The sequence below is a fragment of the Halichoerus grypus genome, chromosome 8 (genome assembly GCF_964656455.1).
Source record: "Halichoerus grypus chromosome 8, mHalGry1.hap1.1, whole genome shotgun sequence".
Lineage (NCBI taxonomy): Eukaryota > Metazoa > Chordata > Mammalia > Carnivora > Phocidae > Halichoerus > Halichoerus grypus.
In genome coordinates, this window is record NC_135719.1 from 119,333,168 (window position 1) to 119,352,678 (window position 19,511).

At 44.3% G+C, this 19,511-nt stretch overlaps 1 protein-coding gene across 2 annotated transcripts in view; it reads right to left on the minus strand.

The window, feature by feature from the left end:
• The window catches only part of ZFYVE26 (zinc finger FYVE-type containing 26), a 63,372-nt gene that overhangs the window by 7,052 nt on the left and 36,809 nt on the right, over positions 1–19,511 (minus strand). For both annotated transcript variants that reach the window (XM_078053833.1, XM_036071183.2), the window contains 11 exons: positions 18,710–18,811; positions 16,552–16,715; positions 15,368–15,504; positions 13,442–13,473; positions 12,609–12,745; positions 11,289–11,509; positions 7,770–7,917; positions 7,300–7,509; positions 6,600–6,818; positions 1,869–2,066; positions 966–1,165 (listed from right to left, as the gene is read on the minus strand). In XM_078053833.1, the coding sequence (XP_077909959.1) occupies positions 966–1,165; positions 1,869–2,066; positions 6,600–6,818; positions 7,300–7,509; positions 7,770–7,917; positions 11,289–11,509; positions 12,609–12,745; positions 13,442–13,473; positions 15,368–15,504; positions 16,552–16,715; positions 18,710–18,811 (1,768 nt within the window). The remainder of the gene's footprint in view (positions 1–965; positions 1,166–1,868; positions 2,067–6,599; positions 6,819–7,299; positions 7,510–7,769; positions 7,918–11,288; positions 11,510–12,608; positions 12,746–13,441; positions 13,474–15,367; positions 15,505–16,551; positions 16,716–18,709; positions 18,812–19,511) is intronic.

Genomic DNA, 19,511 nt, shown 5'->3' on the forward strand with positions numbered 1-19,511 from the left:
AGAAGATGGCATTGGAAAAGGCAAAAGAAATGATATGGTGGAAGAAGAGATCCAAAATACTCTCTGAGCAGTTACAACAAGACACAAAGGGTGGTCTGGTGCCCTGTACAGAGGTGCCTCTGAGGGGCCAGAGGCTCCGTGGGACCGGAGAGAGTCCAGGCCCTGAATCAGGAAGTGTTTATGTCGCACCTATGTGCTGCAGACAACAACAGAGGTCAAGAGGGACACGAATCCTGCCCTCACAGAGTTCACAGGCTAGAGGAGAGATGAATAATGAACGAACACATAAAATATTTAGCGACTGGGCCTACAAAGGCGATAAAGGCGGGGTGCAGCATTTACTTTAGATGCTGTGTTGTAAGCAGAGGGAGTGAATGGATAAGCCAGCCTAAAGACTGAGAGGAGGGGAGGGCTTGGTGTGTGGAGGAGCCCCCGGGACGCCAGTGTGACTGCTGCTCAGCAAGGGAGGAGCGTGAGAGGAAGATGGAGACGGGGGCAGGCCAACATCTCGCAGGACCTCTTTTGCCTGCTTACTGGAAGGGGTCTGATCCTAATACATCCCCCGCTCTCTTCTCCTACGAGCTCCTCTGTAGGTTCTCCAGGCTTGTACTGGCCACTGTCACTCAGGAATGATTCCCTTTATTTATTTATTTTTAAAGACTTTACTTATTTATTTGAGAGAGAGACAGAGAGAGAGCGCGCACACACACAGGGAGAGGGAGAAGCAGACTCCCCTCGGAGCACAGAGCCCAATGCGGGGCTTGATCCCAGGACCCTGGGATCACGACCTGAGCCGAAGGTAGATGCTTAACGACTGAGCCACCCAGGTGCCCCAGGAATGATTCCCTTTAGATGTGTGGTTCTCTTTCAAGGGTTCAGGAATGGACAAGAGTGGCTTCATCACCAACAGACACCCCATTCCAGCCCTTCTGCCCACTCTAACTGTTCCTTGAGCCTCAGGCTACCTTGATACATCAGCTGCAGTCATCTTCTTTTGGAAGAAGGTAGTTTTCTTCCTTCGGGTGCTGCGGGAGGTATCTTGGAGGTAGATCTTCAGGTGGTCCTTGGCCTTAAGCAGCCACGAGAGCTTCTCTCCCAGTTCCGTGTAAGTCTTCGCTTTGTGACTGAAGAACCGGATACAGGTCATGGCGGCCCGGACTTGGTCCTAGAAGAGGAAAATGAACATTCAGGTCAAATGAGATCAGGGATACTGGAGGGTATGGTGTAAGGAGAATTCTGACCTGATTTCCACCCATGAAACCTGGTTGCCAGCACCCACTTCTGTCACCAGCTGCACAGCTATTTTGTATCAGTTACTCCTAAGCCCAAGGGATCCTAAAGCAAAAAACTGACTGGCTGAGCTCCCGGGAAGGACTTTATTCCACCACAGAAGAGATCTTCAAAAAGGATACTTCTGATTCTCCATTCAGCTTGGCTTCGCTCTCACTTTGGCTTTGAGTGGTTCAATTTCTCTGTGATTTAGTGTTTGCAACCCTCGGACAGATTGGGAGACATTCATTCCCTCTCCTTCATACATCTTCTCTAAAAACACTTCTCCATCATTCCTTATGAATTCTGCATTCATGCCTCATGCTTATCTTAAAATTGCCACAGACCTCTTTTTCAGCTTCATGTTCCTTGAATTCTGAAGAATGCTATTATTGACAAGGTTAAGGTTTGCCTCTTTGGGATGGGGATGGAAATCCTAATGTTATTCAACAATGCTAGAGAGCCACATGGATTTGCTCTAGGGTTGGTCTAAGAGTGAGGCCAGGGACCCAGTGACAGTCTTGTTCCCTCATCTTGCACAGTCTCCCCGCATGGCAGGGTGTCATCAACAGAGGTAGAGAGCAGGAAGGGGCTATTACCTTCATAAACTGCTGCAGCTCGTATAGAATGTGGTAGTAGTTCTTCTTCTGTAAATGTTGGCAGGCAGCTATCAAGTACTTTCCCCAGCTCTCTAAGGTTGGATCAATGGACTCTAGCAAGTTCTCCAAAGTGTGTAGCTTCCCACTTTTATAGCTTGGCTGGAAAATGCCTTCTATGAAGACTTCTGGAGGACTCTCCTAGAACAGGGCAAGGCAAAAAGTCAAGTCTTGAGCCTGCTTCTGGCACCGTCTGGGACCCACCTAGATTTCCTTCTACTCTCACATCTTAGGCTTCCTTCTATAGTGGTGCTCCTTAGCTTCTTAGCTTTTTACATGTCACAGACATGAGAGAATCCCACTCTAGTGACTGCTCCACTTCTCTCCTTTGCTGAGTAGAAAGTCTCCTTGACCAAGTCATCTACACTCCCCATCTCTGATTTCTCTTCTGTGATTGTCTTTTAAACCCATTCTTATCTAGTTTTTGCACCCACCACTCCACTGAAACTGCCCCTTACGTCACCAATGACCTCTAAATTGTTACATCTAAAAATCTCTGTCTTGTTTTCCACCTGAACTATCAAGAGCTTTTGCTACAGCTGATGGCTTCCTCCTCCTTGAAAAATTTTCTTTATTTGCCTTCTGGGACACCACCCTTTCTAGGTTTTCTTTCCACTTCTCCAGCTACTCCTTCTCAATCTTCTTTGCTGATTCCTCCTAATTTCCTCAGGGATTAGGAGGAACCTGTTCTCTTTTCTTTCTATACTCACTCTTTTGGTGATTTAATATAATCTCATGGCTTTTTTTTTTTTTTAAGATTTTATTTACTTATTTGACAGAGAGATAGAGAGCACAAGTAGGCAGAGTGGCAGGCAGAGGGAGAGGGAGAAGCAGACTCCCCGCTGAGCAGGGAGCCCGATCCGGGGCTCGATCCCAGGACCCTGGGATCATGACCTGAGCCGAAGGCAGACGTTTAACCGATTGAGCCACCCAGGCGCCCCATAATCTCATGGCTTTAAATCAATTTGCTGATTATGCCTAGATCCCTATTTCCACCTTGTTCATTCCTCCTGAATTCCAGAAGTAAATATCCAACTTATATCCAACTGCCTACTCAAAATGTCCTGTTGGGTGTCTACTACACTTAATACACCTAAAACTACACTCCTGGTTGTTTCTTCCAAACCTCTTCTTTCTGTAGTCTTTCCTTTCTCAGACGGCAATTTTGTTTTTCTAGTTGCTCAGGTCAAAAACTTAAGTCAAATCCATCCCCCCCTGCCTCAGCACCCAATATCAAATTCATTAGCAAATTCTGCTGGCTCTACCATCAACATACACACAACATCTGCATCTATTTGGCCACTTCTCACCACCTCAATGTCCAGCCCTGGCCAAGTCATCGTTACCACTTGCCTGAATTATTGCAGTAGCTTCCTCCCTCATCTACTACCTTCTGTCCTGCCTCTTTTTTGTCTAATGCCAACCAATCAACCTGAGTGATTTTGGTAAAATGTAAGTCACATCACGTTATTCCTCTGCTCAAAATCTTCCAGTGGTCTTCCTCACTCAGCATAAAGTCCAAGCCCTCACAACGTCCACAAGGCCCTATATGACCCCTGTATGATCGGGCCTGTTACCTTTCTGACCTTATCTGCTCCTACGCTTTTCCCAGCTTACTCTGCTCAAGTCACCTTGGCCCTTGCCCTTGCTACTCCCTTTGCCTGGACTGTGCTTCCTCCATAATCTGCCTGGCTCACTCCCCACCTCCTTTAGGCCTTTACTGAGTGTCCCCTTCCCTGGGCATCTGTTCTAAAACTGCCCAATCCATCCCTGCCCTCTCCCCTGCTTTATTTTTCTTATTACTCATCATCTATACTACAGATATTATTTACCTTGTATTGTCTGTCTCCCTGCTATAATGTAAAGTTTTATGAGAGCAGATATTTTTGTCTATTTTTTTTTCACAGTGCCCAGAGCAGTCCTTGGCTTTTTAATAAGTATTTCTTAGATAAATGAGTAAGTGATAAACATTATAGACCAACTCCTCAGGAAGGTGCACACACATACTGATCCCCTCCCTTCTGAAGCTCATCTGTGGTTCAGAGACGCTGTATCATAAACCCGAATTCTGGGGTGCCTGGGTGGCTCAGTCGTTGAGTGTCTGCCCTCGGCTCAGGTCATGATCCTAGGGTCCTGGGATCGAGCCCCACATTGGGCTCCCTGCTCAGTGGGAAGCCTGCTTCTCCCTCTCCCACTCCTCCTGCTTGTATTCCCTCTCTGTCTCTGTCAAATAAATAAATAAAAATCTTAAAAAAAAACAAAACAAAACCAAAAACCCCGAATTCCATAGTCATAGAAAAAAAATCACCGGGCATTTAGACTTTGGAGTATGAATAACTAATGGAGGGTAAAGAATGGCCATAAACTCATGTTAGTATAACCATGTTGGCCTTGTAGCACTGGGTACGGGCTGTTTAGAACTGGAGTTCTGAGTTTTCACAACATCCACGGTGGGTGAGGACTCCTTTCCTGATTCTGGATGTTCCTAACTCAGAAACCCAGACCTAATCTAAAAGTTTTAGGACAGATTTTAAAAGGCAGGGGAGGGCGCCTGGTGGCTCAGTTGGTTAAGCAACTGCCTTCGGCTCAGGTCATGATCCCGGAGTCCCAGGATCAAGTCCCGCATCGGGCTCCCTGCTCAGCAGGAAGTCGGCTTCTCCCTCTGACCCTCTTCCCTCTCGTGCTGTCTCTCATTCTCTCTCTCTCAAATAAATAAATAAAATCTTAAAAAAAAAAAAAAAAAAGGCAGGGGAATCAGCTGCATAGGAAGGTGAAATTTCTCAGAAGAGCAATACGTTAAAAACTTCCATTTCATCTATTTACCTACTCACTCATTCATTCATAACTGGCTCTAGGTCTGGCATCGGAAGACACAGAGAAGTAAAATATGGTCCAGAAAGGGTGACACAGTTGTAAACAAACAGTTGCAATGCGCAGGATAAATGCAGTAACAGAGCTGTATTCTAGGTACAGTGGTGTATACAAGAAGAGGTGCCTAATGTTGCTTGTGCGTTCTATGAATGCTCAACAGAGAGGGTTTGAAAGGATAAACGGGAGTTTTCCAAGAAAACGAAGAGGGGCAGGGTATTCTAGGTTAGGGGGGACAGCACATGCAGGTTCATGGAGGTCAGAAAGGGCAAGGTACAATCAGGAAAATTTAAATAATTTGGTAAGTCTGGAATGTAGGGCATATATAGGCCTTGCAGTGAAAATAAATGGGAGAAATAAGGGGGCCTGATCTTGGTGGGTCCTGTATGCATGCTAAGGAATTTGGACTTCACCTTGTGGCCACGGGGATCTCCTGAGGGTCTTTCAGAGAGGAGGATAACATGAACTATGAATAACACAAATAACACGTATTATGTTTTAGAAAGCTCACTCTGGGGCAGTGTGACAGGTAAAAGGGGTGAAAAGGGCAGGGAATGAAGCTAGCAAAAGAACACCTTCCAGGCTCTAGCCATTCAGTTGGGAGTTTTCACAATGTGCTTTTCTGTTGTTCCCCACCTGCTTGAGAATTAAGATATTTCAGTTCAAGGGTTACCGTGATTATAGGAGATAAAAAGAAGGCTTCTTTCCTCAATCTGACAAATGTAAAGCAGGGTAATGCTGTTGTCAGCTTCTACCAAGATAAGTAAGTAAGCTGCTTAACTCTCTGGACTAGTCAACAGTTAGAAGAAACAGAACTGGTTGATTTCCACTCTCAATCTGTGCTTGGGAGAAGCAGCTTTACCCTAAAACTCATTTAGAAACTGAGGAAAAGGAAAAAATTAGCAGTTAAACTCTAAGTAAAATAACTCTTACTTTATTTTTGGAACCCGGTTAGTAGTTACCCTGCAGGGGTATGGTTACCATGACTGTGAACAGTTGACTTCACTTGGAGTAATCCTAGAATATATGTCCATTTGTAAACTTTCATTGGCTGCCATTTTGAATTAGGGCAGCAGACTGAAATTAAAGTATTGAACTCCTTTAATTTCCTATGAAATTTGGTAAAGATCAGCCAATTCCTCAGAAAGTATTCATGGAGAACATTCTGATAAAAAAAATGAATGCCAAAGGGTCATGATGAAACAGAATCCTGATTTTGCTTGACAATGGCTCCAAAGAATGCACTTCAGAGGTGCCTCTGCCCCCTTGGGAGGAGGACAGAGGAGGTCAGAGAGAAAAAAGGTGAGCACACTCTTCTTCCATTAGGTATCTGGGGCCCAAATAGAGGATCATGGGTGTTTCCTGGCCCTTGTAACAACTCTGGGTAGATTAGCAGCTAAGTCGCAGTGGGACACAGTCCCAGGGCAGGTGGGGAGGTGTGTAGAAACTGAGAGGTAAAGCAATTTGGTTAAGGTCACACCACTTATACCAACCATCTAATTCCAGAGACCATGCTCTCAACTATGATTTGATTCTGCTTTATGTTTTGGGAGAAGGGATGAAATTTGTCATCGCCAATCAGAAGGGCAATCTGGATCCAGGTTAAGACTTATTGCCCATATATCAAATCATAATTTGGATGGATAGAATTTTCCATTTTGACCTGACTCTGCCAGAGATGATCTCATAGCTCAACACTGTGTCAAGTTTCAGGGGGTTTACCAATCCCCCCTTCCCCCACGGCCCTTAAAGCTGAGCGGGCCAGCCGAAGGTCCTGCACTTTGAGAGGTAGGTCTGTGTCCCTACCTTGTTGAGGAGGTGGAGCAAGGCTTCTCGCAGGCAGCTGTGCCTCATGTAGAAGCTGATGATGGCCAGGTTGGTGCTATAGTTATGCAGGTAGAAGAGGCATTCTTGGTAGGAGGTGTTGTTCATGATCTTCCCTTCAGGAATCACCTCCAGGGAGAGGCTCTGGGTCCGAAGGGTAGCTTCCAGTTCTTTCAAGGTAGCAAAGTAATCATCATCTTGCTGACAGGAGAGAGTGCAAAAGAAAAAGAAAACTCAGTAAATTCTCAGCAGTCTCTGAAAATATTGCTTTCAAAGAATATTTATGGATGTGGAAGTAGCCTCACAATACAGTTTGAAAGGCAGAAAAACAGGCAGGATACAAAATTCTCCGTATTATAATACTGTTTCATTCAAAAACATAACACAGAAAATTCACCAAAATCTGAACACTACTTAAGTCTGGATATGGGATTAAATGTCATTTTTATCATTTTAAAAATACTTTTCCGTCTTTTTTTTTTAAATTGACTTTGTATTACTTATCTAACCATATATGGTTACTAGCTAATTATGTATAATGGAATGAGGGAAATCTAAACCTGGAAGCTCTGAGCCAGGACTGCCACTATACGCTGAGTGGAAGCTGATCCTTTTCCCAGGTCATTACTGCTCCTGGGCCGCCTTCCTCCCTGAACTGACCCTCTCCCTGCTATGTTCTTACCAAGGATAGGAGTGGCCTCACTGTGGACTCCAGGTACTCAACCACATCCTGTACCAGTCTTGAGCCATGACTCAGCTGATTGAGGTCAAAAGGAGGCTTCAGACAGCGACTAAACTTCTCCCGTGCTGCAGTGAGGTTCCCAGCCTTGAGGCAGGCCATGCCCCAAGCGTGCCACGCTCCAGTGGGATCGAGGCCAGTCTTTGTGGAGATCTGGAAGAAAAACTGCTCCTTTTAGTGAGAAGTACCTAAATCCAGGCCTGAAAGTCCCAAAGACCTGTTCTTTCCCATTATTGCCAATCATCTTCCTTCCCCATCACCTCACCTACGATTTCTGCCAACTGGCAAACTTGTCATGCCCTCGCTACTTCCCCATGGCTGAAGGCAACTGAGAGATGACAAGAGCCTTTTGCAAGGGTAGGCAAAGGCAACTCACTACAGTTGGGCACAAGTAAGCTTTGTCTTCGTCTTACCTCAACACCCAGTTGGTAGTACTCAGCTTCCAAAAGCTGGTTCCTTAGCCTGGTTACTGCAGCCGGCTGCAGGATCTGGTCCAGAGGTGGCACGTGGCGATAAGAAGCAGCAACTAAGATATTCAGCACATCCACCTTGCTGATGTAGCTACAGGGAGGGAAGGGGCAAGGCAATGAGGCTCCACAGAATCTTACTAAAAATAGTTGCTGCTTACAAGTTTTCTTTTTCTTTTTTTTAGATTTAATTTAATTAATTAATTTATTTGAAGAGAGAGAGCGAGAGCGGGAGGAAGAGCGCAAGCAGGGGGTGCGGCAGGCAGAGGCAGGGAGCCCGATGCGGGGCTTGCTTCAAGCTTGAGCCACCCAGGCGTCCCTGCTTACAAGTTTTCTATTTCAATTCCAATGTGAAATGTGAAAATGAGAGTTGAGGGGTACATAAACACTGTGAGAGAAGGCTCTGGAGTCAGACTCTGAATTCAACTCCATCACTCAGCAGCTCTATGACCCTAGGCAAGTTAGTTAACTTCTCTGCCTCAATTTACTCATCTGCAAAATGGATACAGTAACAGAATTTTAAGGATAAAATGAAACAGCTCAAGTAAAAGGCCTTAGGATTAAGTCTAGAATTTTGTAGGTACTCATTAAATGTTAGATATTAATACTCAAGGTAGGGATGCTCACAATTACTTGTTTTTTGGTTCTTTAGAACCCTGTTTGCTTGGGAGAGAGTACATGGCCTGTACTCCTAGCCAGTAAAGAGGTCACATCACTACCACTGCCTGGGGATGCTGCTGGGCAATCACATGGATTCTAGTCTCCTGGACTTGACATTGACTCCCTGTGCTAAGAATAGGTCCTCGCTATAGCCCACTAGCACTGCCACCTTTGATCTTACTCCTGACACATGGTGATTGCAAAAATCTTACAGCAACAGAGAGCCCAGAGAACTGGGTCACTCTCTCCAGTGCTGCCTGAAACAGTCCTACACTCAAAGTTCTTGAATATAATTGTATATATTACACAATATATATTACATAGTAAATATATTATGCAATATATGTTATATTCTAGTAAAAAAACCTGTGGATTCTGACTTATCTGCTGATTTCCCTGGAAAGGGATTTAGTACATCAGTCATTTTCAACTTAGTGGGAATGGGGTAAGGGAGAGTACACATTGTAAAAGCAAATTTGGTATCACAATGTATTATACATTTTTTAAAAAAGATTTTATTTATTTATTTGATAGAGAGAGATACAGCAAGAGAGGGAACACAAGCAGGGGGAGAGGGAGAGGGAGAAGCAGGCTTCCCACTGAGCATGGAGCCTGATGTGGGGCTCGATCCCAGGACCCTGGGATCATGACCTGAGCTGAAGGCAGGCGCTTAACGACTGAGCCACCCAGGCGCCCCTGTATTATACATTTTTAATAGGTAATGTGAGTTCTGTTTTTAAACATTTATTTGTTTATTTATATGCCTACTGGAAGGAAGTAAGAGTTAAAAACAGTGAAAAAATACTCTGCAAATCACACGAGAGATGAATCCACTACCATCAGCAAACCTGCACAAAAGAAGTAATCCTCTAGAATGGGTGTGTGAATCCAGAATTGGGGAAAAAGAATGTGTAATTCGAAACCATTGCTGTACACTGTCAAGAGAAGTGCACAGCATCTGGGGGTGAGAATCCTTCCAAAGTAAGCACTTTCTTAATTTCTGTTGTCCAACAGTCTAGAGTAGATATTTCGTCCATTTATATTTGATTTTGAAAGAAGTATAGGATTTGATGTTAAATTTGTTTTGTTCCCCAATCTGAATACTTTTTTCTTTTAATAAGATTTTATCTCATTTACATTATTAATATTTGAAATATATTTAGATATATTTTAATTTTTGCCTTAAACTCTACTTTTTGCTATATGGAGTGGTTTTTGTTCTTTTCCCCTCTTCTCCATTTCTGGTAAATTGGTAGATTTTTGGTTCTCTTCACAGTTATTTTAAAAAAACCTTACTTGGGGTGTCAGGTGGCTCAGTAGGTTAATCGTCTGCCTTCAGCTCAGGTCATGATCCCAGGGTCCTGGGATGGGGCCCCAGGTTGGGCTCTCTGCTCAGCTGGGACTGCTTCTCCCTCTCCCTCTGTGTGCTCTTAATTTCTCTCTCTCAATAAATAAAATCTTTAAAAAAAATTTAGGGGCGCCTGGGTGGCTCAGTTGTTAAGCATCTGCCTTCGGCTCAGGTTATGATCCCAGGGTCCTGGGATCGAGCCCCCACATCGGGCTCCCTGCTCCGCGGGAAGCCTGCTTCTCCCTCTCCCACTCCCCCTGCTTCTGTTCCCTCTCTCACTGTGTCTCTGTCAAATAAATAAAATCTTAAAAAATAAAAAAATAAAAACAATTTAAAAAGTGAAAAACTTTTAACATACACCCATTTCTTCATTTATTAACTTGAAAAATGATGTAGAATCTATTGTCTCTTGATAAGAAAGAGTGAAATTAACTCCTTTATACTTCCTTCCACTTTCTGTCCCACCTCCTCCTGCCTTTCTCAATCTTCTGGTTTTGTTAATGAAAATAATAAAACTAGCATTTCTGGAGTATAAAGGCTCAATTCTTAGCCCTTTACAGGGAGACTCTCATTTTATCCTAAGTGCCCTAGAAATATTACTAACATCCCCATTTTACAGAGGAGGAAACTGAGGCCCAGGGCAGTTAACAGACTTGTCCAAGGTTACAGAGCTAGGAAGTACTGCAGATGAGATTCACTGCACTCGCTCTGCTGTCTTGGGAGTTGCAGGCAAATACTCTGAACAAGTGCCTGAGGCACTTATACTTCAAAGAAAATTACGCTCTCTGCTCCCAAACCTGGCTAGGACTGAGTGCTGAGAACATACAACATGAGTCACACATCTGGGTGGATAAGCTGGGAACTGGGAGTTTCAATTGTCAAGTGAATGATTGGAGGCAGAGCAGGTTGTACAGGGCTCTGGGGCCTAATCACACCTTTTCCACAGATACTTGTACTTTAAGACTCAGATTCCTATCTGGGACACAGGGATAGACCAGTCCCCAGTGTGCTTCATAGATCTGTTACCCAGTACTTCTGAGGCCACACTCTGGATTTGGTCAAGACTGGGATAGAGTTCCAGCCAAGGCTAAGCACTGGACATTTAGGGAGGACACATTTTTCTTTAAAAGCCAGAAAGTTCCATAGAGACTAAAGATGCTCCCCTAAATTGATTTTAATTTCAAATTAACCAAAGTCTTGACTTTCTTTCTGACTGGGCAGAGCTAGAGAACACTCTGCTTTGAGGATCTACCCAGGGAAAGAGGACACAGGCTGTCTAGAGGAAGACCACTTGTGATCCGGTAACAGCATTTCACTGTCATCAAACTGAGATGCACAACATTTTCAGTGCATCTTCCGAGAGAGGATGGTGATGTGAGAACTCATCGTGGGGCCAGGAGAAGAAGCCAGACAGAAATGATAACCATGTAAAAGAACCAAGACTCACTCCCATTTACCTGTCACAAAGAGCGAGGTCCTGGCTCCGGCCGGCTTTGACGAACATCATCTTGGCACTGAAGAGCAGTTGCTTCATGATGTCTGTGAGCAGCCCTGCATCCACCTCGGGGTTGGTGAGGCCCTGGGACAGCCTGCAGCAGTGCTCGATCAGCTGGTGGCCACAGGCAATGCTGTCCCGGTGCAGGTTCAGGATGGCAATGCACAGGGAGGCGCTGGGGGACTAGCCAGGGCGGAAGAAGAGAGAAAAGCACAGTGAGCTCAGGGACCAAAGCATTCTTCAAATGTCATTGGATGGCAGGAATTATTCTTCCCAGCTCACCAGGCTTGAAATATACTGGAGGAGGGAGCCAAACTTCCAGGGCAAAGCAGGAGTGAAACTAAACAGATTTCAGATGTTCTAAGTGGCACTGCTAGCTTCTGTCACGATACTGGGAAGAAGGCAGCTGTGTTCATGAGTTACCTACTTCTTGGGAATGTCCACATGTTTCCTTCCTTTTTCCCACTAGTGCAGGTCCTCCTTATTGCTGGTTGGACTGACAGTCCCCTTGCTGGAGAAGTCTCGGCTTCAAGCCTGGACACACTGCTGCTGAATTAATAGTCCAAAGCACACTCCAAAACCTTTCATGGTCCTTCATGCCGACCAAGTACACTTTCCCTACTGCAGAATTCAAGGCCTTGTCCATAAATTGCCCATTTCAATCCTACCTTTTACTACCTCTCTATGAACACCCTACGTTTCTTCAGATTAAACCATTTCCAGTCCCCTAATCATGCCCTGCAATTTTTGACACTGTGCCTTTGCTCAGATGTTCTGATTTTGTACTTTTTGTCCTTCTCCTACCCTCACTCTCCTTACACCCCCCTCCCCCCAAATTTCTGCTTGTCATACTCCTACCACTCTTCTAAGGATCTTAAATGCTACTTCTTCCATGAAGCCTTTCCTTTTTAATTTTCTTTTTATTATTTATTTATTTATTTTAGGGGAGGGGCAGGGAGAAAGGGAGAGAAAGAAATCTTAAGCAGGCTCCACGCGGGGCATAGATCTCACAGCCCTAAGATCATGACCTGAGCCAAAACCAAGAGTTGGATGCTTAACTGACTGAGCTACCCAGGTGCCCCATGAAGCCTTTCCTGATCTGTCTCATACATTCCCAAGATGCTCTTCATTTTCTGCCTCATTTGGTTTACTTGTCTTAGCTCCTACATTATTACACTCTAAGCACGTGAAGGCCAGGCTGTGTTCAGCTATCTCTGCATTTCTTACCATAATTACACATTGTAAAGAAACTCAAAGGACCATCAAGTTTTATTGCTATTACCTGCTCATAGTAAAATTCACTCCGCACCAGCTCGTTTTCCTCCTCATTCAGATCCAAAATCCATTCCACCTCAGCTGCTTTGGGGACTCTCACCACGGCTGAGTATGGAGGACTTTCACTCTTGGAGCTGTCTGGTGCTGAGAAGAGAAGTGTCATTCATGTGTCAGTCACTGACCAGCAGTCCAGTGTAACCCCAGCCAGAAAACTGGCGTGAGCTGCACGCAGATACCTGCCTGTTCTCTCTCCTTGGTCCTTTTTATTTCCTTAAGGAGATCTCATTAGGTACCTCAAACTTTCTTCCCCACAGAAGATCCGGGATGAGTGTTACAGTGTCATACAACCTCACTGCTTCACACAAGAAACTCTGAAATGTACACCCTTCTCAAATGGAGGGCTGACTCATTGGCTACCCTAAAAACTAACCTCTGTGGAAGGATATGAACCAAACTATTAATAGTGATTGCCTAGGGGGAAGGAGGGAGCATATGGAGGTAGGATGGTGGTGAAAGGGAATCTAGGAGAAAAAAAAGAAATAACCTACTCAAAGTCAGGGACAAATTCTTTGGTTGCTGGCCTTCTGAATGCTGGAAGCTAATGGGCCAGTATGGTAGGTTAACAGGACAATAAACTTTAAGGGAAACAGCTTGATAGAAATGCCAAGAATTTTCTTTCTTCCTTGGCCAACAAGTTGGAATGAGTTGCTGTATTAAGGGTACAGCAACTCATTCCAACTTGTTGGCCAAGGAAGAAAGAAAGGTTGCAGGTGAAACCCTGAAAGAAGAGCCAACTTGAACATATAAACAAAGAGACACAGGACTATGATTCCGCCTTACCTTCCGGTTGTCCTGGACTCTCCTCTGGCACACTGGAAACAGAGAAAGCAAAATGAAATGCCCGAATCCCTTCTTCTCCTCTTTGTTTCGCAGTTGGTATAAAGCACTGCCATATACATTGTTGCCCAAGTAAGATCTATCAGGGAAACAACCAAACTCTTTTCTGTCCCTCACCTGCCATAGCCAATCACTGACCATTTTCTGTCCGTCTCTTCAATACCTCTTGCAATGTCCCCATCTCTCTCTCCATCCCTGCCTCAGAGAGGACCCTCATCATTTATTGCTAGAGGCTTTGTAATGGCTTCCCAATTGGTATCCTTGTCTCTGTCAACCTACTCCCTCCTTTATAGCTACAGCAAGCTTTTAAAAATGCAAATCTGGTCATGTTATGCTTCTGCTTAAAATTGTTCCACAGCTTCTCAGGGTAGAAGTATTTCACATTTGCAGTTTCAGCAGATAAAGCCCTGCGACCTAGCCTGGTTATCTCTTGCGAGCAACTCCTGCCATCCATGACCTGTGCTCAACTCATTAAAGTCCTCCCCACTCTGCCACTGGCTCCTGTCAAAGTCTATCACCTGCATGAGAAGCCTGCTGGTCAACCCCAGCCCATGCCACCAAAGAGCAAGCTTCAAGCCTTTGGGCCCAAGTCCTCCTGGCTCAGCTGTCAGGTTTTTAAGTCCAAGGTATGCCAGCTAATACCTCAGCCTATCCACCTACCTATTTACACTTCCTCAAAGCACCCACATATTCCCTGCCCCTACTTTTGCAGTTGTCACTCCCACTTCTGGGCATGCCTGTTTTGGCTTCTTTTCCTAACTTCTCATACTCTAATGCTCAGACAAGTTGCCACACCTCTCAGAAAGCTTCTGACCATCAGGCTAAGCGGTGTGGCTCCACCACTGCACTCATCCAATGAGTCTGTGGTCTGTTAATGGTCTCCCCACTAAAGTGGGGGCTCCTTGAGGAAGAAGTGATTATTTTTGAGTAATTGTTGAATGAAAGGATCTCCATCAATACTAACTGCTCATTTCCAATCTCAGCAATATGGTATATGGATATTTCTTCTGTCCCCTACCCCAAGGGACGTAAGTGGTATGTCAGGATCACAGAAACTGCAATATAAGCATGGCATATCTTTCTTCCTAGGAGATCAGTAATCATCATGGTAAATAATGACAAAAAATGTTTATATTAAAACAAACTCAATAATGCTATTGAGCAGAACATAAAATCAATTTAAATCTATAAGCAAAACATGAAGAATTCAAAGTAATTTGCTTTTGAGGAGTTGCTTTGGCTCATATTCCCAGATGGCCTAGGAGGCTTAGTCTCACCCTCCTTTGCTGCTAGAAGTAGTAAGAAAAATTGAGCAACACTAGGCCAACAAACACAGTCTTAATCTGTCTTGCCAGAGGTATAAGCAGTCTCTGAAATTTGTTACTAGATAAACTGCATAGGAAGGTGTGGGGGCTCTTCTAGTTGTGGATAACAAGCCAGGATGACTAGCTAAATTAGAACTGATGCAAGTTGATGCTTGAACAGTCAGCAGGTGTGAACATAACCCTCTGAATCCAGCTGAGACCAATGGAAGCAGGAGTGGCTGAACAATTGGTGAGGTTGAACAATTGGTGAGGCAAACTAAGATTAATGGCCTTGGTCAGGAACCAAGTGTTCTGATTTCAGGGAGAATACTATGTAAGAACCTTGAGCTCTGCTTCCTTCCTTTCTTAGAAGTTTCTCTGACAAAGGTCAAACGTATTGCTGTAGAGTTAATGGCATTTTAGTGTGACTGTTAAATTAAAACTTGCTGTCACTGTTCCAGATTTGAGATGCTCTCCACAATGAGACTCCAAGAACCCCCGACCTCAGGGGAGGATGGGTGTGCAGAGGTCAATGGAAGCAGCGGCCCCACTATAGGACACTCACTCTTTGTTGTAGTAACTATAGCACTGGTCACACGCACGAGTAGGGCTCTCTCTGCAGCCTTCCACCACCATTTTCTTAGTGGAGCAGGCACTGCACACTAGCCGGCCACAGCGGCGACAATGGTGACGCCTGTTGAACTGATGAGTGTCATTGGGAAGAGAAAAAAAAGGGAGCGAGAGAAGGTGAGATTGCAGGAATTGTGAGTCTACCTGTCAACCCACTTATCTTTAGTATTGGTCACCTGCAACTTACTAAGAATACCAGGTGTTTGGGCTTCTACTGAGAAAGAACACCTAGTCCTTGCCTTGAAGAGCTGACATTTAAAGGTATGTCTCAGATGGTGGGCAAAGGGGCCCAAGTGATGGGCAGTTTTGCAAAGTTCCTAACAAGTTCTACCTGTCTGCAGAGGCAGTGTGAAGACACAGCAAAAACAGTACGTAAGAAGTGACTTTCTCAGCCAAAGCAAATCACACGTTTTCATGGCATTGATGACAACGAGAAAGTGTCCTTTTTTCAAGATTCTTTCATTAGTACTGCCTCATTTCACTCTAAGAGGTTGACAGACATATTACACGCCCTTCGCAGATGAGGGGCTAAGGGGGAAAGAGACACAGAGCAATCACATCATCGTTGTTCTCATCAGCCCTGAGCTAATGTGCCAGTCAGTACGGTGCTAAGTGTGGTAACATTTGTCATCATAGCTGGTCCTTATAGCTCTACGTGCCACATAATATATCATCCCTAGCTTACAAGTGAGCATCTGAGACTAAAAAAGTCACACTGCTAATAAGAGGCAGAGCTGGGATTAGAACCCAGGTCCTCTGTCTCCAGAGTCAGTACATAAAACCACTACTAGGCCCCCTGTCTTATAGCAAAAGGGGAGCTAGAAACAAGATCTCCTGGTGTTGGTGACTCCTCCTGCTATGCCACTCTGCCTCTGTTTAGTCATGAGAATGGCAAAGATTTTAGAATTTAAGGCTACCTGAGGGTGTCTACGATCTGTCTGAATCCAGAAAATACATGTGGTTAGGTCAAAGTTAAACCCAAAGTCTTGGATTTGGTAGTTCTTCTGAAAATACCAATATCCTCTTGGGGACAGGAGGTGACTATGAACACTGGGCTCATGAACTGGCAGTTTCCTTTCACTTCCCCGGCAGGCAAAGCTGGAGACCAACGCTGCTTACCATGGTGAAGCGCTCCCTGCAGCAGATCATGCAGATGCTCGCACTCTCATCGGGCACCCACTGATGCCTGCCAGGGGGTGCTGCTGGGGGGACAAACTCTGGTGGGGGCTGACTCTCTGGGAAGCTCCTCTCCCTTGGACTGGGGGAATGTGTAGTGGAGACACCTGGGAGTCAGAGCCAAAGTCGGAGTACAAGGTTATCAATAGTTCAGCTAATAAATGAAGAAGGAATGAGAAAATCAGAATTTCACCATGTTTCAAACCTCTACTGCAAAAATATATCCAGCTAACGGTCATTAATGGCTGACTGCATCATAAAAAGAGAGACACCTGGACACTGTGTGTCTCCTGATGGAAGGCACACAAACACCTATCAAATATGCTTACCAAAAAATATTAAGCCTGAATCAAATCAAGCTTCTAGATCTACCAACCAGTGTACTGGATATAGAGAGGACTGAGACCCAGACTGCAGGGTGGCCATCAGTGAAATCTAGCATGTGGGAAGCTCTACAGGACAAATGAGCTAGTTTCCTCCACAGATAAAAAAGAGGTAGGGGAACCTAATTGATTAAGAGAGACCTGAGAGGTATTTTAGCTAAATGCCATGTGTGGACATTTAGATTTTGATTCTAGAAAAAACAATTCTAAAAAAAAATTAATGAGACAACTGGGGAAATGTGAATGCTGACTGGATAGTTGGTAATAATAAGAAATCATTCGTTTTTAGGTATGATGATGATGTTACGGTTTTGTTTTGTAAATATCCTTACCTTTTAGAGATATATACTGATATGTTTATAAACAAAATCATATGAAATCTAGCATTTGCTTCAAAATAACCTGGTAGTGGCATAAGGGTATAATGGAACAAGAATGGCCATTGTGAGATGGTAATTATTGTAGTTGGGCCATAGGTATGTGAGACCTCAGTATACTATTCTACTTTTGTATATTGGAAAATGTCCACAATAAAAAGCTAAAAAAAAAAAAAGTAAACCAAAGGTGCTCAGGCTGTCACATGCAGATGCATGAGGCTGTTCGTATACCTATAAGTCTGAGCCCTTCCCTCAGGTCTGCTGGTTACTGTAAAGCATGGCTAATTTTCAAAGTACGGCCATGAAATGCCACCATCTTTGCTTTATGGTATCTAAGGAAATTTCCTGTCACCTAGCAGAGAAAGGTTGGCAGGTCACAGAAAAAGAGAACTGAAAAACATACTGACTCTTTGCAGTGCCCATAGATCTTCCCCTGGAATCCCGCGCCCTTGACTGTTGGCAAAACAAACACTTGCTGAAGCTTCCTCTGAGGACTGTAGGCCATTGTGCAAGGGGCCAGGGACTGGGGGAGAAGGGGGTGGTGAAAAGGAGTGATCAAGACATGGCTGAGGCCTTCAAGGAGCCTGTGCCCTGTGTAGGTAACAGACATAAATACCGAACTTGCAGCAGAGTGACAGAAAGATCATGAGGACTGAATATACTTTATCCTCCCTATTAGCAGAGTCTGTATTTGTGCATTTGCCCAACCAAAATTTACTCGTAACCTCAAAATCAGTATTGGCGGTGCCTTTGTAGACATGGGCAGAGTGAATAATTTGAGACACCTGACATGCAGGTTCTCATCTGAGGATGAACAAGGTGATGTTCTGCTTTCTTATTTCAGTTCTCATATAGAGGTGATGGGGGATGGAGATGGTAGGGGACAGTGTGGGGTGGTGAAAGCAGCTCCGGCTCTCAGGAGAGCTGGACAGGGTCTCAATCCCAAACTCTCATTAGGCACTCATTAATGGGTTTGCCTCAGGCAAGTCACTTTAACACTTCTAAACCTCTTTTTCTCTTTGGTAAAATAAAATAAAATCTACTAGGATAAATTGTTTTCAATTTCAATTTCAATCTAAGTGACAAGACAGACAGACACACACACACATTTTCCCTACGAGCAATGGTTCAGTATTTGCTAATTCAGTGTTTGCAGAGATCTTATAGAAATACTACTGCAAATGAGAATTTATTGTTAAATTTTCTGGGATATACAAAGCTGGAATGAACCAAAAACAAGAATACTGTAACTGGAAATGAAAAAAGAGGCAAAAGAATCAGAAAGTCAGAATTAGGCAAGTTTGACCTAAACCATGGATAACTCTCAGAACCTGTCCTTACCAGGAACAGCTGCAGCAGCGGCAGAGAACTCTGCCGATGGGGATCTAGACAAGGTCTCGAGGTCTGAAACTTGACTGATTTCCTGGAGGTGAGTCACAGAATCTGGAGAGAGGGAAAATGCTGACAAAATATCATCCTACCATATGCATCTTTACTCACTCTGCTAGACATTTAATTTAAAGCCCTGTTGCTTTGCTGACTGTCATCCCATGATTCTGCCAGGTGTAAAAAGCCTGGCAGAGGTACTTCCAAGACAACAGCAAGCATGCTTCTTCAACGCCTCAAAAAGCAGACTATGTTTAGACGCATGAAATAATGAAGTAGCTGTTAGGAGTTTACAAAATAAATCTAAAAATGCCCAAAGGGAAATAGAAGACATTTAAATGATGGCCCTGGAGGGTAGAGAGTAAGAAAACAAAAAGCTGTCTGGGAACATCAGCCTATAATTATTTCATTTTCTTCATTCTGGAAGAGGCTCGGCTCACGTAGTAGTGGTATCTGATGTGACCCTGGGAACAGTGCATGCCCTCAATACAGAATGATGGTACATAAGAGTCCACTGCGCCAAGGCCAGACAGAGACCACTCCCAGCATGTTTTGTTTCCCAAACCTTTATGTTTGCATGGTGGTAATCTACCATACTATAATTCTGGTTAGCCTGCCACTTCCTCCAAGGCCAAGAGGCCTCCTGTATAGCAAAGAGCTATCTCTATGGAAGTGCATTCTTTTCACTCTTGATCAACTCAAAATAATAAAAGAAGACAAATTATAACTAAGGATGTGGTATGGTGTTTCCTCCTCC